At 32.3% G+C, this 26,175-nt stretch overlaps 1 protein-coding gene across 1 annotated transcript in view; it reads left to right on the forward strand.

The window, feature by feature from the left end:
- Positions 1 to 26,175, forward strand: part of LOC126777719 (uncharacterized) — a 198,032-nt gene that overhangs the window by 150,601 nt on the left and 21,256 nt on the right. The window contains exons 25-27 of the mRNA XM_050500872.1: positions 2,260 to 2,462; positions 9,108 to 9,202; positions 14,092 to 14,161. Of these exons, the coding sequence (XP_050356829.1) occupies positions 2,260 to 2,462; positions 9,108 to 9,202; positions 14,092 to 14,161 (368 nt within the window). The remainder of the gene's footprint in view (positions 1 to 2,259; positions 2,463 to 9,107; positions 9,203 to 14,091; positions 14,162 to 26,175) is intronic.

Raw genomic sequence — 26,175 nt, forward strand, 5'->3', positions numbered from 1 at the left:
GTAGAGCTTTGTGCAAGCTCGTCTGGGTAGGTACCACCCACTCATCAGATATTCTACCGCAGAACAGCAGTACTTGGTATTGTTGTGTTCATGTTTGAAGGGTGAGTGAGCCAGTGTAATTACAGGCACAAGGGACATAACATCTTAGTTTCCAAGGTTGGTGGCGCATTGGCTATGTAAGCGATGGTTAACATTTCTTACAATGCCAATGTCTATGGGCATTGGTGACCACTTACCATCAGGCGGTCCATATACTCGTCCGCCTTCCTATTCTATAAAAAAGAACGAAGCGGACGCACCGTTTAGTTTAATTATACGTATGTAAATAATTTCATACTGGTCCGGCTGTTAACTTCTATACCGAAATAAACACGTAACGTTTGTTATTTGTAACGTCATGCATACATTCCAATATTATATTTAAATATTATTTGTTTTGCATAATAAAATACAGCGGAATATGCAAAATGGTTTGTTTTTAGCTACGGAAAATCAAGGGAATGATGAACTAAATGATCTGAACGAAAGTATGATTCTGACTGTTAGGCCTAACCTCTCCGTGTGTTCTTTTCGAATGGAATTCTTCGTCATTCTTCGACATATCAAATATGCGATATAAAAATCTAATATGTATATTTATAAAGCTTACTTGATTAAATAATATTTTGATTTGATTTATATATATGCACATTTAAACTATTAAAGGGTTCCTGTATTAGATATAGAACTGTGATACTGGATATCTCCTTCATCAAGGTAAAATAATGTTAAAGAATAACACGAACAACCATTATTATATATAACATACCTTTCATTGTATTTTATTACCTATGGTACTATCTTGCCGGTTCTTTTCGTTAGAATCTCTGTTCCAAGCCGATGGTAACTATGAATTTAATTTAATCTTGTAAAATGGATAACTACTTGTAGCCTCCATATGTGTAGATTTTGTTCATTCTTAATTTTACAAGTACAATATTGTTAAAATCCCTTAATTAGCTACACGTTTCACATAAGTCCATTTTATCGGAACTGTTACAATATTTATATCGATTTCTCTCTCATGTAAAATTATATAGTTAGGTTATTGAGATGGCCTAGTGGGTAGAATGCGTGAATCTTAACCCGGACAAGCACCAATGAATTTTCATGAGCTTAGTTTGTGTTCATAATTCATGTCTTGTTTGACGATGAAGGAAAAAAACCGTGAGGAAACCTGCATGTGTCTAATTTCATTGAAATTCTGCCACATGTGTATTCCACAAACCCGCATTAGAGCAGCGGAGTGAAACAAGCTTCAAACCTTCTCCTCAAAAAAGGAGAAGAGGCCTTAGCTCAGCAGTGGGACATTCACAGGCTGTTACTGTACTTTTACTAGGTTATGTACCCAATGTAATTTTCAAATAAGCCTGTATGTATAGACTTTTTTTTTGGTAACAACAGCTTTTTATTACTGTTTGATGTGAATGTGAAGTGAATCATTATCATGGAAAGTTTTTTATAAATTTAAATCGCAAACTTTCGTTGTTACCAAATCATCTCATTTAAAAGCATATTTTTCCATCATGAAAAAAAAGCTTATATTCTAAATATATTTTTAGAAATACTTTTGATTCGTAAAGCGTTACCACTAATTACTGGCGTTTGCAGTATATAAAGGAAAAATTGTTACATTTGTAACTATCATAGTCGTCTATATAAATTTCATAATTCTCATAAACAAATTATATTTTCAAAACTCGATTGTCTAAGGGCCACCTAGCGATATGAAAGCCTCTGGTTGAATCCTGACCTCTTGTTCTATTGGCGTACTCACTTCTAGTCCTCTTTACGCTTAATTGGAGAGTTCCTTGAAATCACTTGCATATTTGAACCAAAATGTTGATATACTTTTTTAAAATACTTGGAGATTTAACATAAAATAGTCAATAAAGAATTCGAGATATCGATGGATTAAATGTAATCAATTAAAACATTATACCCTCCACGATTATGAAAACAGTTACAAACACAACACGTGTACAAAATTACTAACAAATATTTTTCACGAAACAACTATTTAGCGTCAGTTACTCGTTTGTATACGAATATTTTAACTTTATTAACACTCGTCCATTATCATAAAGGATACCTTTATGATAATGGACGAAATTGATTGATCGTCCGATGAAATAAAACATCTATCGATTGATTCATGTGGTGATTCATGATTGATTACTTTGCCGGATTTATTGATTGATGTGATATTTTTGTTCATAGATAAAATCAAGAAGAAATATGCATCTCTCGGGGATAGTGTGGTGGTCGTCAAGTTGGAGAGGACCCCGAAAGCTGGACTCGGTCTCAGCCTCGCGGGTCACAGGGACAGGAGTCGCATGGCTGTGTTCATATGCGGCATGCACCCAGCTGGCGCGGCGGCGAAATCGTCACCGCCTATCAAAGTCGGTGATGAGATCTTGGAGGTGAGTTCACGATCATTTAATCACTAGACCGAATTTATATGATATCGATGTGAAAAGAACATAACTCCGATTACTTGGATATAAAAACTTTATATCAGGACTAAGTAATTTTTTCTCTGCCTCCTCCTCCAAATTTAACTTACGTTTGTCATATAAATTTGGAGGATTTTGTGTAAATTTCTTTCTGAGCTGCACCTTCCTCATCTTTAACCTGATAAAATCGACGATATTTTGAAAATTACAATAACAACCAGTAAATGTCTCACTGCTGGTGAGGCCTTGTTCTTCTTTTTTGAGGAGAATTATGCGGGTCGGTCGGTTTGTTGCGGGTCGGTGGATACACGAGGCTGATTTACAAACGCCACGTGCAGGTTTCCTTACCATGTGTTCTTTCGATGCCGAAAACGAGATAAATTATAAACACAAACTAAGCATATGAAAATTCAGTGGTACTTGCCCCGGTTTCAACTCCAAATCCTTACTGAATAACATGAATTTCTATTCATGTTATTCAGTAAGGATTTTGATTTTATTAGAATTCAGGGTACAATGCCATAGCCTTAATATATAGAAGAAATATATAAGCAGGTTGGTACTTCAAAGTCAATGGAATTTTGAACGCTTTGACATGTAATACAAGAATTTATAAACAAAAAGGCATTAAGGGCATATTATTCTTTTGAAAAAGAAAATATAAATGGTCTCAGTAACATTCAAACTTTTTGCTAGGTCATGAATAAGGGCTTAGTCACACTGATATATTATATTAATTTACGTCGTTATAAGTCTACGTAAGTGAAATAAAAAATATTTTTATTTAAATGGGCTAGGAATACAATATGACAATAGTTAATATGATTCTAACGGTTGAAAATGTAGATTATATGAAGAAGAATCGGCAAAAAATGACAAACTATAGACAATTTCTGTAAAGAAAAATCAACTCTTTCTATGGTCTGATCCGGGCCTTGAGCCAAGGACCTTGAGATCTTAAAAGCAACCCGCTAGACCAATGTATTCCATTTCAATAATAATAATATTCCAAACTGCAGTGATAATTTTATTCTGATGCATGTAATGGTTCACGAAATAAAATTAAATTTTATTAGAATATGTTAGTAGTGCGATTATATCCAAACCCTAACATTCAACATTTGGCTCACCGCCAACGATATAGTCGTGATATTAACGCGAGAACAAGACGGATCGCTGATCTGTGAGTGAATGAATGGAGAGAATAACGACCGAATGATTAGTCAGTTTTTCGTACTAGCTGTGTGTCTAAATTTTCATTATAGATAAAAAGAGTTATAAAATTTATTTTTATGATATGTGAGTGAATGAAGAATAAATGGAACAATCGAATGATTGGTAAGTATTTTCGGAGTACAAAACATTTCAATAAGAGTATTTTATGAAATTATAGTTGAAATTTTTTAGGTTTGAATTCGAATGATTTTTTTTAACTTATCTCGATATTATCTATAGTAATGGATACTTGAATGTTTGAAAAATTATTATTATTATTTTTTTTTTTTTATAGAATAGGAAGGTGGACGAGTATATGGGCCACTTGATGGTAAGTGGTCACCAAACGCCCTTAGACATTGGCATTGTAAGAAATGTCAACCATCGCTTATAGCCAATGCGCCACCAACCTTGGGAACTAAGATTTTATGTCCCTTGTGCCTGTAATTACACTGGCTCACTCACCGTTCAAACCGGAACACAACAATATCAAGTATTGCTGTTTTGCGGTAGAATATCTGATGAGTGGGTGGTACCTACCCAGACGAGCTTGCACAAAGCCCTACCACCAGTAAATTATTGCTATTTAAGAGTTGATTTAAAACAATTTGCCAAGAGTAACAACGATTTATTAGGTATTTATATTAGCAGGTGCAAGAAAATTATGATGTATAGTTTTATATGTTAGTAGTTAACAATATCACATATAATATTGATTTTCGTATATGATACATAAATACAATATTGCTGTATATAATTATTACGTGCATGTTTATTGATATATGAAAAAAGTATTACTGTTTCATTCGCTTATATCAAGATGTTTTAAAATCATTAATAGATGGCGCTGTATCAATTTTAATAAGCTCCAAACCTTCTCCTCAAAAGGGAGAGGAGGCCTTAGCCCAGCAGTGGGACATTAACAGGCTGTTACTGTTATTGTTAATGTATCAATTTTAAGCAAGCAATCCTTAGCATTTTTTTTCTATATCATTCGAATTGTGACAAATGTTGATTAAGCGTAATTGAGAAGAATAAAGGTGTAAGTTGAGGTACAAATTTTTAATTTGAACTCTATAGTAAAGTGCATTAAAGTGTGAGTACAATACATCGAACAGAAATTACTGAGGATTTTTACGGTTTTTCTCCGAAACCATGGTAGCTTTACATTAAATTTAATCTTGTGTGAATGTCAAAAGTATTTGTAAACAAACTTGGTAACAATATAATGGTTTTGTTTAACTCCTTTTTCTGTACACCACCTTACAAAATGAAAAAAAAACACAAAAATACATACGTGCAGCACGAAAGACGGTCTCTTACTAACGATTAATTCCAGACAACCTTTGGGTTACGACACTTCAAAATTGAAATCAAGGTAGGCGGTATATATATATTTATGCCTGCATTACATATTAATAACAATATAACAATAAACACTACACATATTATTATAAAACAGAAATAACGCTAGAATAAACGTATAAATATAAGATAAAATCAATGCATACTATAAAATAAAATTATTTAAAACAAACGTATTATTTCTATATTATGTATAAAACATTTATGTCAATTTTGGTGATTATAATTTTTTTGTCAACCTTTGCTAAAATTTTAATTGAAATTAATAATAAACATTTCAATTGCCGAGCACAAGATTAATAACAAACACAAAATAAACACAATCCTAAAACTCAGTTGTACTTGAACCCGTCATCTTCAGTTTTGTCTCACGTTTTAACCACTGAGCTATCTCAGCTCTTTTGATCTATGATTTAATTTATATAATTTTAACTCAATCTTGAATGTAACTTATATAACATTGTGGTTAATTGATACCATAGTAAATAATCGCGGTTGAAACCGCAAGAAACGATACACATATAACATAACATATAAGCTTAACATATTATTATGTAACTTATACAGTCGCTCGTAATTTTAATATATAGAAGTAAAACAAATAAGTTTTGTAATTTATTTTTTTACTTGTAAGGCGATTGTTTGTGTTCACTTGGTTTCTAGATGACTGGTCTACACTTCCGGTATTGGAAGAATTAGTGTACATTACTCGAGATTAAATATCGCATTACAAAAACTTTAATTGGTACGTTATACATGGGGTATTTTAATTATCTATGAAGTGTAATTTTATGTAACTAATTTTGCATATAAATCTAATTTTACCACCCACTCATCAGATATTCTACCGCAAAACAGCAGTAATTGGTATCGTTGTGTTCCGGTTTGAAGGGTGAGTGAGCCAGCGTAATTACAGGCACAAGGGCCATAACATCTTAGTTCCCAAGATTAGTGATGTTAGCAATGGTTAACATTTCTTACAATGCCAATGTCTATAGGCGTTGGTGACCACTTACCATCAGGTTCCTTCCTATTCTATTAAAAAAAATAGCTTGTGCATAAATCTATAAAAAAAATAACTTTGTTCAAGTAAGTTTTTACAAGTAGTTTTGAATCATCATTATCACGTGGCATTCACCTTGTGCTCGGCGTTGAAGGAAAACACCGTGAGGAAACCTGCACGTGTTCGGTGAAAATCTGCCCCTTGTTTATTTATCTAACAAAAATAATCTCTAAACCCTTCAAAAGCAGAGGAGGTATTTGCCCAACAGTGAAATATTTACAAGCTGTTACTTTAAGTTTTATTAAGACAAATTCAGTCACACCGGAAACGACCCAAAAAATAAGCAATTTCCACTTTTACGGTAACATAAAAAAGCGTATGCTTTCAGTAATTACATGTAACAGATGTGGTCTTGAATAAACGGTTTCAAGTGTGTTGCTGTATTGTTTTACGTTTTTCGCATTTATTACGAAGTATAAAACATAACGATTCGAAAACTTATTAGTCGATAGTTATTTTAACTTAACCCTGGAAAGCTTCACTGAGTTTTCATGTGCTAAATTTTATTTTTATAACTCATCTCGCTCGTGATTGGTGGTGAAGAAAATCTTTTTAAGGAAATCTGCATCAGTCAGAAATTCTGGTGTATATAATATATTACCGTCAGATTTGAAGCAATGAGGTGGAAAAATATCAAAACCTACTCAAGAAAAGAGAAGGTCTCTGCTCAGTTATTTATTAGCTGTTCCGTTACTTCTTCACTTTACATCGCTGGAAACTTTATATCCCTAATATCGTTTTACTCGTGTCACGTTAAAACATATAATTACGTATAAGAAAGTTGTTCCATAAATTAGAGGCTAAGATCCAGTTAAAAATTTCTACAATTACCTTTAAATATCTCTTCAACCTGAACGTTTTCATTAGCGTCTAATTTACACTTTGTAAGAATCATTCCACGTCGTGTGACTAACTGTGAACATACACGTGTATATATATATTTCAATATATATATACATATATATTGAAATTTTCGCATTACATGATTTCAATCCTATAATAAAATTCCGCAGCCAATTCTGAATTTACATGTAAGTTTCGAAGCATGAAGTTATGAAACACGCCTCTGATTTAAAAACTTATAGGAACGAATTAAACAAATATTAACCTCGTAAAACAAAATCGGTTAAAGATATGAACCGGACATAAGGAATCAACTTCACATGATATCCTAAGCATTTGATAAACATTTCAAACTTATAATTAGTGAAACCGAATTCACGCTACCGTATCGGCATAAAGCTATAACAATGTTTATTGCGCAAAGTCAAGCGCGCACAATCAAACAATTATGTGCATTTGCATACATTAACGCGGATCTCTTGAGTTGGTGCGGTCTGGCGCCGCGCCAAGTGCCAATGGCGTATGGCCCAAGTTTCCGATTAAGCGTGACGAGAAAACCTTTGCTGTTTTATGTACTACTTGATAGAGAATGTGTTAGTATAATGTATTAAAACTTATGTAGGAGCAAACTCGACTCGCACCGCAAAACACGATCGTAAAAGTCAGAAAAGGATTTAGCCATACTGACTAATAATTATAACATTTAAAAGAAAAACGCAGCAAAATAGCATATCACCGGTTTCAACTTTTCATGAGTGAGATACGAAGTAAGTTTGTACAGAATAGCACTGCTATATTTTAGTATTATTAACGATTTTGAAAAATAAGTCAGCGACGCGATTTCGTTTTTTTTTCGCGCCGCCGACGTTGGGAACTAAGATAGATAGTTGATGTTCTTTGTGCATGTAGTAACACTGGTTCAATCACCCTTCCAACCGAAACACAACAATACTAGGTATTGCTGTTTGGCGGTAGAATATATGACAAGTGGAGGTTGTTTATTCAGACGGGCTTACACATACCATTGAATATAAATATCACTCACATTTAAATTTAAGATATCATTGATAAGCAAGATTTTGATACGTAAAACTTCTCCAATATTGAAAGGAGTATTTCTAATTTATCCCCCATCGTTAACAACTAAAATACCGCATGAGCCTATCACCTAAAGGCGTATTTCATTTTACTCCTGTTCAAAATTGGCCCGGAAACTAACCCAGACAAACTATTCTTGTTTAACGTGCGTGATTGAAACATTACTTTTAGTATGCGCACGCGCAAACTGTTATAGCAACGGCTTACGGCCGAACTAATCGCCTACCTACAAACTTAAATTTACAATAACTAAAAAAATAAAAAAAAAAAACTACCATAAAGTAATGTGTAATTATTTTTATTATTATATAAGTGATAATTTTTAATATTGGGTTATGTATTTGTTCGTTTTTTTTTTGTATATAATATAATTAATATCTTGTTTAAAGTTGCACGTCTTATTTTATTGCTTGATATAATTTTATCTTGGTAGGTGAATCTTAAGTAAAAACGTTTTAGATTCAATCAAAGATATAAGTTGTATGTATGTGCATGTATGTGCGTAGTATATATATATATCTTTGATTAAATCTAAAACGTTTTTACTTAAGTATGTGTTGCATTTGAAATAAAAGATGACATTTTATTCTCATCATGTTAAAAGAAGTTTTAACAGAAACCCCTCACTCAATATCTCACAATAAATCATTAATGTAAAAAAAAAACCGTAATCAATGCCTAAAGTCAAAGCTCAATGACTAAATAATGACTACACCAAAACCAAAAGGTCGTGAGTTCAAATCTCTGAGTCTCAAGTACTTCATTAATATTTTTCTATTAATAGCGTAGTTTTAAAACATGTTTCAACAGAGCTATTCAGTAAGATACGAAGAGTATCTAACTCTTAAAATGTTGAAAACCGACTTATGGTGATGATGATGACTTATGACGAACCTCCGTCTCAAGAGAAGATAAGGCGTTTGCCTATTAGTGGGACATCAACAGCGTGTTAATTTTTCCTTGAAGTAATAGTTAAAGTTAAACGCTATAATAATCATTTTATTAATATTTTAATGTTTCATTCCCAGGTGAACGGCATAGTACTGTATGGAAGATGTCATCTTAATGCGTCCGCTATCATCAAAGGTCTTGTAGGGCCCGTCTTCAAAATCATCTTGTTGAGGTAAGGAATTACACAGATACTAATCTATAATTTCAGCATCTTCGGTACAATACCACAGGACAATCTTTTAGACGGCGTGTTTTTGCTATAAATTTGTAATGTGTATTTTTTTTATTATTTTATTTATATATTATAAAAATGACTCTACATTATTTTTGTTTGATGTTAATAATATTATAGCCATAAATGTCTTCAGCCATAGTCCTGTTACAATTTTATTTATAATTTGTTTTGTGTTATGTAAAATACATTGGTGGACGGCAAACGCCACCTGATGGTAAATTGTCACAACCGCCCATAGACATTTGCGCTGTAAGAAATATTAACCGTTCCTCATATCACCAATGCTCCACCAACCTTAGATACTAAGATGTCATGTCTATTGTGATTGCAGTTACACTGGTTATTCTACCTTTCAAACCGGCAACAATACGAAGCATTGTTGTTCAAAGGTTTCTACCTTTGATAAGTGGTTAGAAAACTATACTTTCTAAATAGAAACGGTAAACGGTAAAATTACCGTTTACCGTTTACGCTATTTTATCGTTTTATTTTTTTTCTAAACGGTGCCCACTACCCTGGCGCTTTAAAAAATATTAACTAGGAGCGGTTACACATCGCCAATACTTCTCCAACCTTGGGTACTTATAAATGTCCCCTGTCCCTGTAGTTACATTGGCTCACTCACCCTTCAAACCATAATAATACAACAAATGCTGTTTAATGGTACGGTGTAATCACTCATCAGATATTCTACCGCTGATGAGGATTCTATCTATGATATGATCATTCAAAATCGCTTGTAAGAGTCGGCTTGATTTAATTATCTAATGGTTTTTATATTTAAAACTACAAAACTACATAATTGCGTGTATTTCATCTGTGGTAAAAAGAAGCCAGTTTGATGAAATTGTTGATAAATAATAGTAGCGGTTCGACTTAAATCAAAATTTTGCAGTCAATTTTTAATCTATAGTACGAACTCAAATTTAATTTTATCTCTTCAGACTTTTTTGCCTGCGCCAAAGAATTTATATCTAAATCTACATATTATATGATGAGCTTAGTCATAATAGACATTGCATTGATGAAAATCTTTCTAATATTATAAATGTGAAAGTGAGTTGGTTTGCTTGTACGCTTAACATTCTAACTTATAACCAATCATCATTAAATTTTGCTTACACGTTGTGAGGGGTAAAAATGGATGGTACCCTATATATCCTAACACTTGACTCCCCTTATGGGGGGAGCCGTGGGCAGATTTTGGTATATAATTATTATTATTACAACAAAATTGATCAAATATTCTAAAATTTGATAAAAAAATACTCAGCACTTGAGTGCTTAAGCAATATCAAAGCTGAACCTTTCTAAATCAAGGCGATCATATGACTTAATATGACTCGGATTTATATTGAATGATCTTAAAGGATCTTAAGAAGACGAATCATTGGAATGAGTTTTTCTTGGCGTGTTTTCATTAAATTAAATTCATGTGTTATCGTGGTTTTTATAATAGTTATTTCTTATACATTTAACGCTTCAAACATTATTATAGTTCATTTTATCTGTACTTATATACTAATATAAAGAGGTAAAGTTTGTGAGGTTGTAGGGGGTAATCTCTGGATCTACTTAACTGATTCTGAAAATTCTTTTACTAGAAGAAAGCCACATTGTGAGTGTCATAGGCTATATATTTACCCGAAAAATTAAAAGACTTTTTCATGGTAGTGGGATTTACAAAGTAAGTCAGAGAAAAACAGTCGAATGAAAACGTTTCTTACGAAAGCTGCCTTAACGATGAGAGATATATGATTGAGTTCTAGAAAAAAGTTATAGAGTATAATAATGCCTACAAAAAAATAGCAACAGTATGCCTTTTATATTTAAGACACAATAAGTAGTTTTTTGTATTAAAAAATTATTTAAATCGTTAAGTCATGTTTATTGGTAATATTATCAATAATTATTAATTCTTATCAAAATAAGTAAATTATCGTCTCAAATGCTTAAAATAAAAGTCTTTTCCCTTTTGCTGTATATAATTTGGACCAATGGTTAAAGAGATAATACGACATAGGTATGGAACCGTAAATTATTAGATGGTTTTTTCGTATACAACACGTCAATTTATTTAAAAATAAATTGCTTTATTACTAAGGAAATTTTATTTAGATAAAATTTATTTTTTACAGTTTGTATTTTGGTTGCATAGTTTAAGAGATAATTTAAAATATCAAATACGCGAGACAATTTTATTAATGTTCGGCCAATCGATCACAAGTAAAAATGTTTATTACCCAACGGATCAGATATTATATCTACAAAGTGGTTTGGAAATATACATTTTTGCCCTCAAAAGTGACTTCCAGATGATTTTAAATATGAAGTAAAATATATAAAAAGCAAATAATATATACAATTATATATATAAAGTTTTACTAGATCAACGAGTGGACGAATAGATGTTCCTTTTATGTTTTTATTTTTATAATTAATTAAATTGAAATTAACGCTCGACCAATGTTCTATAACACATAACAAAGTACTCAAGTGGAAATCGCGAACGCAAAGACGTATTGACGTATGCTATTTACTCGTTTCATCACAATTTCGATTATCTGTGCGAAAATTTAGTCAACCCTAATATCCAATGGAGACGGGGAGTTCTTGAGTTTTTATTTTATTATATCTTTTTTGTTTTCGTTACGTTTTTATTATTAATTTTATATATATATAGGTAAGCGGACGAGCATATGGGCCACCTGATGGTAAGTGGTCACCAACGCCGATAGACATTGGCATTGTAAGAAATGTTAACCATCGCTTACATCGTCAATGCGCCACCAACCTTGGGAACTTAGATGTTATGTCCCTTGTGCCTGTAATTACACTGGCTCACTCACCCTTCAAACCGGAACACAATAATGGTATTGTTACTGCTGTTTTGCGGTTGAATATCTGATGTGTGGGTGGTACCTACCCAGACGAGCTTGCACAAAGCCCTACCACCGTTATATGGATAAGGTTTTAATTTTTTAAAATTATAAAAAAGTATTATAATATCTAATATCTTTGTGGAGTACGTATTATTAAATAAAAATACTAAAGCTGTAATAGACCTTAATGTTTTTATAGAAATAAAAAGCGTAGAATTATAAAAATATATATAATAACCAGATGAAGATGAATTTGAGTAGTTAAGTATATTTAACGTGTACACAGCCAGGAGTATTATCAAAGGCCTTTGTGATTATTCCTTTAACTTATCTCTTCCAGCAATTTATCTTTATATCTTTGTCTTTAACATCAGCAATATAAAGAAAGATGGCCGCTCTATTTTCCCCTTATCAGGCTATGAATGAAAGGATCTGCATAAAACGGACGAAGAAGGTTTTTTGGTTCCGTAATTTATTACACGTTACAAAGTTTTACGCGTGTCAGTAGCCATTGTAATACTATAAACAATGCGCAGTCACGACGCGTATGTATGTTTACGTGGTACAAAAAAATTATAATTACTTAATAAAAGGCAAAAAGAATAAAGCAACTTGAGTTCAAAGTTTGGCAGAGCATTGGCGAAATACATCATGACTAATGCCTCCAATATTGCCAATGTTCATGTACAGGCGTAATAAAAGTAGTAAGTTTTCAAGACTGGATTACGTTGATCTGGCATAATGCCAGAAAAAATACTAGTAATGAAATTTTGATAAATATATGACGATTTTTTTAAATTTATAAATATCAACCAAAGGGTATCTGTGAGAGATCGCTACAAGCGATAAGAACACCCTGGCGCGCCATTTGTTTTTTGTTTTTTTTTTTTTTTGTTACCATGCAATAAAATATTAAATAATTATAATAAAAGTATTTTTTGAGCATTCAAAGAAGACACTACGGAACTCTAAATTAATACGTTCCCGACAAACACTTTGTCTTTTCCCAAAGTAATTCGTGTGTACTTTATTACATAGCAACGCAGCTGTGACATTCTCATATTATTTTCTGAAGAAAGTAAACTGAAATATAAATGTTTATTTGAGAAAACACTTCGATAGGAGTTTTGTCGTTAAAACAAGATAAAGTCGTGTCGCTTGAGAAATACTTATATTACATAAACGGTAATGTTCATAATTGACCGCTTTAAACGCTGAATTTAAATCAAAATATACTTGAAATTTTCACGAGACTTCGTTCGAGTAGACTTCGATAACGAATGACTCTGAATTGTCAACGTTTCTAATTGAATTGTTTAAAAAAATTGCTTTAAGCACATCAATACAATAAAATATGTTTATATACATATTTGGGATTAGACGACGTGTTGCAGTGATGACGCGTTTTGTTCTTTCCGCTGGCTAAGTCTCGAAGAGGTTTGCTTTTTTTTAATATAAAAATATCTTATGAGCTGGTATGGCTCAGTAGTTAGAAAATCTGAATCCTAATTGATGATTGTACATTCAAACCCGGCCAAGCATTGAAATTTCATATGTCATATAACAATGTGGAGAGTAACTATATAATAAATAAATCTAAAATTGAGATCTTCGAATCGAACGAAAAACCGCTGAAAAAATGTACTCAAGTAAATATCGTTAATGTGCCGGATGTAGCCCTTCTCTCGCTAAGAGCGTACTATCCTGATGTCTATGTTGCTCTTTTTGTTGACGTCATGACTTGTATAACTTCCACTACAATAGTAGTACATGAAACATTTCTATTGTCCTTATTCGAATTGGAACCTGCGACCTTGGGTTAAGGCGCACAAGCCTTAATCACGATGCCTAAGCCTATTAAATAGCTCTTAGACGCCGATTCTTTAATAACACTAAGGGAAATCACTTGGAAAAAAAAATTGCTTACATATTTTTTTTCTGCAGACGAAAGGCGGCCTTAGAAGATGTAGCAGTAAAACCTCTTACACAGTTTCCTGTTGGACTCGACGAAGAGGTAAGTTTTTACATAAGCTTAGTATATAAATGTAACACTCAACCAAGCACTAATTTGTGCACTTTTGACTATTGTTAAGTATTAGGTCTATACAAAGTTACATAGCGATTATATATTGATATATATTATGTATTTAATAGAAAGATAAAAATGTATGGAATTGATATATGATTTATCACGTGACCAAAAAGTGACGTGTTATACAATTGTATTGAATAATTTAGATGAAAGCGAATATGGGAACCACTACAATAATCGTCGAATGCACTGCTTTTTGCATCAATAATAACAGAGTTTTTTATATCAAGTTGAACACGCTAATCTTGTGATCTATCAGTTGGATTCGACTTAACGTAATATTTCCCTTTTAATTGAAGATTTTGTATAATATATGATATAAGTCTGCAATTCGGGGGCTGAGCATTAACTTTTTGCTTCGCTAAACTCACGAAGAGGAGATATTTTGTTATATAATAGATTAATTCATATTTGTTTATACAAATAAGGAATACAGAATTAATTTAATCAGTAAAATTCTAAGTTTCGTAATAAAGTTACGGTAAATTATAAAAAATACGAAGTGGCATTTTACGCAAGATGCTTTTGTCTTTGTGAATATCTCTTTAGTTTATGGTTTATCATAAGGGTGAAAAAACTTTGGCAAGCTATAAGATTCATTTTCTTTCTTTCCACTGCGAGTCTGAATTTGAGCAGTTTAGAATGACCTACCTATATTTCATATGCAACCTATAAAATTTATTTACGAGTAAAAAAAGAACCGAGTCCATATTAAAGCTGTCTATATGTACAATTAAGGAAATACTTTTAAAATAACAATTTGAATATATTTTAAATATTTTCAATACCTATTGCGTTATTTATTTAATATACATCTACTATAATTTAATCGTGGCAATGACTAATCACTCAGTTTCTTGCCGGTTCTTGTCGGTAACACATATAATCCGGACCGGCGGTAATTTAAAATTGTTAATGAATATTTTAAAGTGCTCGTAAGTGCATATTTGAATAAAGTACACTTTAATTCAATTCAATATTATATTCGATAAATGAAAGCTGATAGTTGTAGTATCTTAATCATAGCGTTTCTCTGTACTGCCAAGAGCTAGTACTTGGAATTGAACTACAATCAAGCTCATTCTAAGCCGATGAATACGCATGAAGCACTTAGAAGGGTCATAAAACTTTAATTACCTATGCGTGTTCCTAACGGAAGTCTGAGGGGCTCTTTAAAATCCATTCAATACTAACCAATTATGAATCTTCTGCTATTGTTATCAACTCATTGTATTAAAAGATAGATAATAGATTTGTTTTAGTTATACATACTACGAGGCACAGATTAAACATAATGCTAATATTGATAGATTAAAAAAAAATATAACTCGTAACGTCAAATTGACATTTCGTCAGAGTCCAATCATAGAAAAAATAAAAAAGCAATATGACATTAGGATCGAAATATTCTTGTGGTCTGTTGTATGTATTTACTGTTGTGTCGAGCCAAGATGGCCTAATGGTTAGAAAGCGTGAACCCACGATCATCGATCGTGGGTTCAAACCCGGGCAAGCACCACTGAATTTTCATGTGCTTAATTTGTTTTTATAATTCATCTCGTGCTTGACGGTGAAAGAAAATATCGTGAGGAAACCTGCATGTGACTGATTTCATTGAAATTCTGCCACATGTGTATTCTACCAACCCGCATTGGATCAGCGTGGTGGATAACCTCCAAACCTTCTCCTCAAAAGGGAGAGGAGGCCTTAGCCCAGCAGTGGGACATTGACAGGCTATTACTTTACTGTTGTGCATAAGCTATTAATGGTTATGAATGTATTTTCATTTTTTTATAGAATAGGAAGGTGGACGAGCAAATGGGCCACCTGATTTTAAGTGGTCACCAACGCCCTTAGATATTGGCATTGTAAGAAATGTCAACCATCGCTTACATAGCCAATGCGCCACCAACCTTGGGAACTAAGATTTTATGTCCCTTGTGCCAGTGATTACACTGGCTCACTCACCCTTCAAACCGGAACACAACAATACCAAGTACTACTGTTTTGTGGTGGAATATCTAATGAGTAGGTGGTACCTACCCAGACGAACTTGCACAAAGCCCCACCACCAGTAAACATTATGAAGAGAAACTCAAAAATTACAAACTTCTCAAATGAAACTCAGTCATCTGCAAAAATACAATTAAATTTATATGTAAATTTTGTTGGTTAAAAGTTAAGAACTCATTTCGTATCTCACTCGGGAAATGTTGAACTGACTTACAGTGATACTATACAATTACGGTGAATATTTGAAAGCGTGAATGCCTTTAGTTGTAATTATTATAGTGTGTATTACAATGTCGCATATCACATTCTGGCAATTCACGATCGATCTCTATGGTGAGTTTATTCTTACAGTATAAGGTAACTAATCTACAATCCGAAATCCAAACACATGTTTTTAAGAAAGATTGTTTCTTGAACACGTCAAGTGATTAATGTCACATTTCACCGTAACCGTAACAGCCTGTGAATGTCCCACTGCTGGGCTGAAGGCCTCCTCTCCCTTTTTGAGGAGGTTTGGAGCTTATTCCACTATGCTGCTCCAGTGTGGGTTGGTGAATACACATGTGGCAGAATTTCAGTTAAATTAGACACATGCAGGTTTCCTCACGATGTTTTCCTTCACCGTAAAGCACGAGATGAATTATAATCACTTAATTTGTGACATGAAATTTCAGTGGTGTTTGCCCGGGTTTGAACCCACATCATTGGTTAAGATTCACTCGTTCTTACCACTGGGCCATCTCGGCTATCACATTTTACTACTTATCATATAATATCATCTTGTATCATAAACATTTTGTAAACTTGGCTGACTTTATTAAAATCGATGGTTAGACGCTTAGAAATTATTATAATATATTTATTTTGAAATGCCGGTTGGCGCGGTTGGTAAATACTTGCCTTTCACGCCGAAGGTTGTGAGTTCGATACCCACCCATGACAGACATTTGTGTTCATGAACATGTCTGTTTGTCCTGAGTCAGGGTGTAATTATGTATATAAGTATATATTTACAAAAGAAAAGTAGTATATGTAGTATATAAGTTATCTGGTTTCCATAGTACAGGCTCTGCTTAGTTTGAGATCTGATGGCCGTGTGTGAATAATGTCCCATGATATTGTTATTATTTTACAAACAAACACCTAAGCACTGTTAATTCGTATTGTAAAAAACTGAAACAGAAAAAGAAAATATTTATTATTTTACGGTTTGCGTAATATAATTTACTTTAAATATTTGAGAAAACAATATTAACGTACTTAAATATTATATATACACACGGGCGGTACACAAATATAAAGTACAACAAATTAAACTCGTCACTTAAAATAATGTGGGTATGACAAAAACAAGATGCAATGTTAACTATCGTTGGTGTTACAGCAATTAGATGGCAATTGATATTATTATCTTTATACAAATTAAAATTTGTAAGAATATTAGTCACTAATAGTATTAAATGAAGCTCTTAAAAACAATTTCATAACAAATGCAAATACTCTAGGGCCTTGAAAACTCTTTTAATGTTTTCTTTTGTATAAAGTTAAGGAGTGAATATGCTTAATGTTATTAGGTAATTCATTGGATAAGCATGCTCCTTCCTATAATATACTTTTTTTACCGTAGTTGGTTCTTGATCGTACGAGACATACATTATTCATCCGTTTCCGTGTTTGTCCTATTTTTGTAAACGATAGTTTTGTGTTAAAAAATGCGTGTGCAATATCTTTTGCACAACACGTTCATATCATAAAATAAATGTATAAATATAATACGTGTAATCTCATTGGTTTCAAAAACAACTTTTATTGGTCTGTGACTATTAGGGTTATATTTTCCTAGGCGAACGGGTTTTATCGGGTCTGTGCATTCGGGAATAGCCAATTTGTAACGCTTTTCACTTCATCAAAATCATGTTTACGTCTAACTTCTGAATATGTTGATTTTATTTTATTCCCTTAATTCCTCGTATGATTAAGTTCGTTCTCTTTGTTGACGCTCTTGAGTTTCGTGTATAATATATTCATAGCAAAGAGATTCTTGCGGTTGCAGATAGGCAAAGGCGTTCGACTTTAAACACTGTATTTTATGTTCCAAATATCTAGTTTCTTATCAATATTATTCTTAAAGTTTGAAATATCAGCTAGCTGTCATTTTAGTTTGTTCTGTTCTGTAGATAACTTATTTGTCGTAGCCTTAATCAGACTGATTTCTTTTTTTGTGGATAACACGTCTTGAGATATTCTATTCAAGTTTTCACTCTGTGATTTGTCCATAGGCCGTTAAAATGGTCTTAATGTTTTTTTGGAATATATCAAATTTCACGGCGAAATCATTATCCGGATGCTTTTTCTTATGGCGAAAGGTAATTCGGTGCTGCGATTCGGAATCTATAAAATTTTCGCTAAACTTTCTTAAGTCCGGTTGCGATCCCCCAGTCCTGTCAAGGCCGCTTGCCTTCGAGTTTCTATTGCCTTCGTAAAATGTAATGGATGGCGTAGGTGGTGATCGGATAAAACTCATTATTGTTCTACCCTCTTTTGCGTTGAATATATAAGTCCCAAGCTCGATGGCTCGTTGTTTGGTGGTTTATGCGTAGTCATAAAGACCTTCGTACCTTGGTTCATCACGGATGAGAACGCAGTTGATGTCGGAAGTGTCACCTTAATACACAGCAAAAAAATAAGTTGTTGGATTATGGAAGCTGGACCATCGTCAGTGAGTACAATTTAACTTCGATTTTTTATTTAAAATAACAATAAACAGTTACGAGTTGTTTTTATATCAAGTTTTTTATATAATATTTAAAGTAAATTGTATATTTATTTTTAATATTAAATGAGGAATTATTTTATATATATATATATATATATATATATATATATATATATATATATATATATATATTGTATATCCAGGAAACGTCCCCAACGATTTGGCTCAAATTTGTGTTAAGATAAGGTTTTGCTTTTTAAAATATTTCAAATTATAAGAGCCGAACGATACTCGGTCTTCCAGATACTAAGTTATTTAAATGATCCAATATTATATAACTACTAAATTAGTCGAAAATACATGAGAAAATAATAATACATATTTTTATGTTTATCCTAATGTTTTGTACCAGGCAGCCATTTAGATAAATTATGGTATATTAGCTTAACCTCACGATTTCGTTCGAGTGTGATTAGCACTTTATTGTACAGCTTAGGAGTTATTTACTTTACCAAAAGCCTATTTCTGTACCAGTGGTTCGAGCTTGTCGTATTGAATTTCATCATAATTGGTTCAGCTCATTAAGTTTATTTACTTTCGCATATACAATATTAGTAGGGATTTCTTCTATTTACAAAAAACCTACGCATGTCGTGGATCGTGTCAGAGCGTCACGGTAGCATGCGAAAACGATCCCGTGGCGCTCCTCGTTAAGACGGAAAGGGTACCGCTGGTTTTTTAGTGGGTACTCCGATGTTCGGGGCGCATTCGGCGCCTTTGACACCGGCGAGCCCCATATACCCCCCCACTGTTCCCGTTGGGGAAACGCTTAATGCGTTTTTCTAGCGTTAAAAAAAATAAAAAAATGATGTTTTGGATCGTGATTTTAAAATGGAACACGACACAAAAAATTAATACTTAAAAAAAAAACAGAAAATCCCTTTATTTACAAATAAAGGGTAAGCTTAACTCGTTCGCGGTCCTAAATCTGAACTCTCCGAATATGTCGGTTAAACTTTTTATCAATAAAGTTTTAGTATAATTGATTCTTTGGTAAAAAGTTAAAAATTAATTTTATTAATAAAAATAATTTCTTAACTTTTCTTTTAAGAAATTATATTATATTAATTATTATATCGATAAAACATTTGGTTTTAATATTTTTTACACAAAATATAATAATAAAATAACAATAACATCCAAATATCGTTAAAAACTGTTCTCTGACAATAATGCAAGGTTTTCACAGATACCCTCTTCGTATTTTTATTTCTTTTTTACTAAAATACTTTATAAATGTTACTTTGTTACGCCGCTAGGCAATTATTTTATGTTCTCATGTAAGTGAATATTATTCTTAATGAGAAATAAAGTTAATTTCTTTAACCCGACATATATAATAATAAAAGTATCTTTACAGAAAAAAAAAAAAAAAAAAAAAAAAAAAAAAATATATATATATATATATATATATATATATATATATATATATATTACATATGTATTTAAAATACATATGTAAACACTATATGTAACGTAATATTAATATACAGTGTTTTTTTTATTAAAGCTGTCCGTTTGAGTCAAGAATTATGCGGATAGGATTCGTTTTTGTTGAAACCCGCAAGGGTTATCCAGGCTCGTAAATTAGCTTAGTTTTTATCCAGCGGAATTAATGTGTTGAATGGAGACAGTCGGAATACAGCATTTTTATAGCCAGTATACATGAATAGAATCACGAGAAAATATTACAGTTATAATACTGAAAGAATGACCGCATTAGATTATAAGTAAAAAGTATTTTAAGAGAAAAACGAAAAGCATTCCATTATACAAAGAATGATATTTGTTAAATAATAATTTATTATTGTTTATTCGCTTAGCACTGACCTTGTCGAATCCTCTCGTCTCTTTCGCACAAATTATATTATACACGCCGTTGATTTCCGTACGGTTTTCCTACGAGATATCCGCGCAAACAAAAATAAACTTTATTTTAAACGTCATAAAATAAAATGTTCATTGACGCTTCATTTTTCAGTGTTTATCTTACACTTACGCAACAAAACAGTATAAGCGGCAGTTTGTTTAAATTAAAATCGAACTTATTGTTAATACTTTAAGGTCGGAATTCGAATGGCTTATAAAATTATGATAGGTGTGAATTTAAATGAAATCTTGTCTATGTTATCTTACACATAGCAATGTCATACTAACATATGTGTAAGTAGTGTAGACGCCGCGGCGTAAGAGTACGCTCACAATTTATAATTTAATTACTAATCAACAATTTAAATATAAAATTAAAGTGTTCAATTAATTGACATGTTATAAAGTGTTTTACGAGTGAAGTGTGCGTTTAAGTGATGCCTGAAGCAAATATTTCGTAACGACACCATATATGGATTTTGAAGTTAAATATTTACATAAAATTATTTAATAACTAACTAACTCGATTAGAGTTATATTTAACGTTTTATGTAAAGAGGTTTTAGTTTTTTTGTTTTTAATTCACTTTCGTAACATGGCAATGATACTTTTAATAGCGTGATTGTTTAAATTAAGATTATCCTTAAATGGAAGGACGTGATCATTTAATAAGTGAGATGTTATTTAATTAATATATTATTTTTTTGGTCTATATAAATTGATTCATATCGGCCTAATGTTGATACGATTTTGATGCGATTTGTGTTATATGTAGATATAAATCGAATTGGATTAAATGTGCAAATTGTATGGATTATTGAACTGAGGTAATCAAGTCAAATACTATAGTGGCCATACTCATAACCAAAGTTTAACACACGGTATCTAATGCAAATATTTGTTTGTATGTTATACTTATCTCGTAAACTGATCAAATTTGATAAATCTGCTTGATCAAGATATAGATATGAAGGAAAATTAAAACTGCAATATGACGGGAAATTATTGCATTTCTACTTCACAGACCACGCATTAATGATTTACCACCAAATATAATAAAATGTAGTCCACACTTCGCGTTGGTCTCTCTGTTTAAACGCGATAAACTCAACAACGAATTTTCATACGCTCAACACCATTGGACGGATTCATTACAACGGTTTAAGTGTATAAATTATTAGGGTTTTGTGTAAATTAACTGAAACGTTTACACAAAACGAGGTGTTTGTTGAATATGTCGAAAAATAAATATATGCCGACTGAAGTCGCTAAATCGAATCAGAGTTATATGTATACGCTTTATACACACCCTCCGTCATTATAATCGTAATAATTTAACTTAATATTAAGTTCGTATTGTTTTTTTGTTGTACATATATGAATGATTGATATATAGATACATATATACAAGAGACGATTATGTACTAAGCAGAGGTCAGAGGTCAATCCGGTCTATCTCAAGAACAGTTACTCACACACTCGTATATTTAAATTGGTATATAATGCGGCACAATTTAAAACCAAAGGGCAAGTAACAATATATCAATAATTGTCAATTGACCAAATTTTAAAATGAACTAACTTTTATACTCTCGATAGTATTATTTTTTTAATCGGTGCAAATAAGTAGAAGTATGTGCAGGTCGATGCCTGGTAATCAGCAACTGCGCGATTTTTTAAGGCATTTCCTGACTCGCACAACCACTCTGTGGAACCAGCTTTTGCCGGTGACTTTTCCGAACCGATATTACATGTAATCAGAAAAGAGTGTACTCATTCCTTAAAGGCCGGCAACATGGGTGGTAGTCACATTCCATCAGGTGAGCCTCTTGATCGTTTGCCCCATCTAACATAAAAAGGTCTCTCAAGGGTGGTACTAGCCAAGAGTTATTCTTCCGTCAAATAACATTACTTTGAATTGTGTTCTAGTTTGACTATGGAGGGCGGCGTTTAATTATTAACGCATGGACATAACCCATAGGTTTCGTGGTTAATTAAAATGCGTTTTAAATATGGTTTATACATCAGTCTTACAGTGTTTTTAAGTTTATTGTTTACGGCTGAACCGACGTAGAGGTCTGGAGGCTAAGGGACAACGAAGGTCGAGGACCGTAATTATTTTCGAAATAAATTGAACAATTACTTTCATTCGAATGTTTCAATAATATTTTTTTTGCGAAACATATTTTTTTTTTGTAACAAACATACTTCTTATTATCTATTACGTAATCACATATAATATAAAATATACCAACACATTTTATGAACTTATAGCTAATAATTATCAAATATTTTGAAGTTTAAATATGATGAAATAAAAACGGAAACGTTTTAGAAGAATTTGTATTGTAACTTCCAAGCTTTCCTTTCACATTTGAGTAAGCTGTCTGATATTCATAGGCTGTGGTCGGTGAAGCATGAGTGTATGCAACACGTAAATATTATGTTAAAAACTTAATTTTTGATCTCTTATAGCCAACCTCGACTGTTTTTTTGCTTGGACGCGACCTCGTCAACTTGCTTTTTACTTTTAATGATTACGCTTATATAAATAAAAATGAACGTTTATTTCTGTTTGTCTACGTTTCTAAATAATTCGTCAATTATGATGAAACTTTAGTGTGATGTTTTGTAAACGTCCTCGAAGGTAATTGGCCCAAAACAAAAATGTTTTTTTTTTTTTTCATGATTCAATATAAACGTTTTGTGTAGACTATTCGTGTTCGTGTATTCGACTATGTGTATTCCATTCGTGCGCAGCCGGGAGGGGTATATAGTTAATTATATAAATACACCATTTTTAAAAAGACCATTTAATATCATTCGTACAAAGTATATGAGAAATAAAGCTATTATAACAAACGTAGCGATATTTTTTTTTTGCATTAAAACATTTTTAATACAGGATACGCCTAGCGTGCTCGTAATATACGTTACTTTAGTGCTATACTGATGTTAAAATTATCATGATTCATAAATTCGATAATTTTGAAGTTTTCGAGAAATATGTATAATACTATTATGAAATATTAAAGACTGACTTACACACATGCTAAATCGATGCTCATATCAAACCCTAGATATACTATATTCAAGTACCCAAGTATTAAAAGCACTTTTGAATTATCATTTTACAAAATAAATTAAAGAGCGACCTTTCAAAATCAAGACACTCAGTACTCTCATTCAGAGTCGTATTCTCCTTATAAAATTAAATTTATAATATATTCATTCTGCACGTTATCTGCTTTAGAAAACGAATAATTACACGTTTTTTTATAAGGTATTTTTATTTTATACAAAGTAATATGCATAATTTTTTAATGTTTTTAAGATAAGCTTTAAATTTACTGTACCAAAGATACTCTACTGCCAAACAATAATACTTAGTATTGTGTTTTGGTTTGAAGAGTGAGTGACTCACTCATTTTTGTAACTACAAGCGCAAGGCATAAAATTGGTGGCGTGGTGTATTCCCGATGTAAGAGATAGCTAATATTTCTTACAGTACTAATGTCTGGTGACCATTTACGTGACGATCTGGTTGGCGTAGTTGGTAGATACTTGCCTTTTACGCCGAAGGTTGTGGCTTCGATTCCCACCCAGGACAGACATTTGTGTGCATGAACACGTCTGTTTGTCCTGAGTCTGGGTGTAATTATCTATTACAAAAGAAAAGTAGTATATGTAGTATATCGGTTGTCTGGTTTCCATAGCACAAGCTTTGTATAAGCTTAATTTGGGATCAGATGACCGTGTGTGAAAAATGTCCCAAGATATTATTATTATTATTATTTAATTTCAGGTTGTCTATTTGCCCGCCCGGCTATTTTATAAAAAAATATAACGCAGATATGATACTTCTAAAGTTCTATGAAAAATTTCAAGTTTCTTGACAAGTTATATAGAAATCAACTGCATATAAAATATATATATTAAAAAGCGTATAAATTACTTAATAGAAGGCATACGATGTTTATAACGCAAGGGGTCACCCATTAGTCAGAGTTACCGTGACCACACATTGATTGACATAATCTGTTTAACAGGATGCAAATACATATCTATGTACATAACCGATAGCGAACACACGGGGGCTAAACTACACACTGCGTTTACATAAAGTTTTTATTTTACACGAAATTAAAAATTAAGTAACAGCCTAAATACCCCACTATTGGGCTTTTCTCTACTTACACGTGTGTCAGGATTTCATCAGATGCAGATTAACTCACGATGTTTTAGTTTACCGAAGTACGAGGTGAATTATTATAAACACATATTAGCAATAAGCACATAAAAATTATGTAGCACTTGTATGTATTTGATCACGCTATCTGCAATTTGTGCCACGTGATCTAACCAAGTCGAGATGGCCTAGTGGTTAGAACGCGTGAATCTAAAAACCACTGAATATTTATGTGCATAATTTGTGTTTATAATTCATCTCGTGCTTGACGGTGAAGGAAACCTACATATGTCTAATTTCATGTAAATTATGCCACATGTGTTTTCACATTTCTACCAACCCGCATTGGAGCAGCGTGGTGGAATAAGCTCCAAACCTTCTCCTCAAAAAGAGGAGGCCTTAGCCCAGCAGTGGGACATTAAGAGGCTGTTACTGTTCAAACCACTGAGCCAGATAAACTCAATTTTAAATATAAGTATTCATTGTTAAGTTTAAGCGTTGCTTACAGAATAAAATATATTAGTTTGGTGTACATAGCGATTTAAACACAGTAGAGTCCTAGTAATCCGAACTAAATGAGGGCAGACCACGTCCGGATCATCGCATATCATAATTAAACGGAACTTGCATTAAAGTGGACTTTTTTTTTTGTTCATAAGCGTATTCGTAGTTTCACGCTTTTTAAATTCAGACTATTAACGTGACAAGTGTGAATATCATGTTGTTTTACAAACCTTGTCCATAAGTGAAAGTTTTTTTTTATTTGTTTTGTTGCATCTGAGTGAGCTCACAAGGATAGTCATCTGGATTATATCTTATAGAATGTTATATTATTTGACATAATATTATTAAACGTGCTGCATCGTCGAGTTAGGACAACTTTGTCCTGTAATTATATATGCAAAGTTTATATAAAAATCCAAAAATATAAAAAAAAATATATTACAAAATACATTGATCGCTTTCACGGCTAAACCACTGAACTGATTTTAATTAATTTCGGTATAGAATAAGTTTGAACTCCTAGGACATGACTAACTTTTATCTTACCTAACACCTTTCAATGCCCTCTCTCGACGTAAGCTAGTT

Source organism: Nymphalis io, chromosome 23 (assembly GCF_905147045.1).
Source record: "Nymphalis io chromosome 23, ilAglIoxx1.1, whole genome shotgun sequence".
Classification (NCBI taxonomy): domain Eukaryota; kingdom Metazoa; phylum Arthropoda; class Insecta; order Lepidoptera; family Nymphalidae; genus Nymphalis; species Nymphalis io.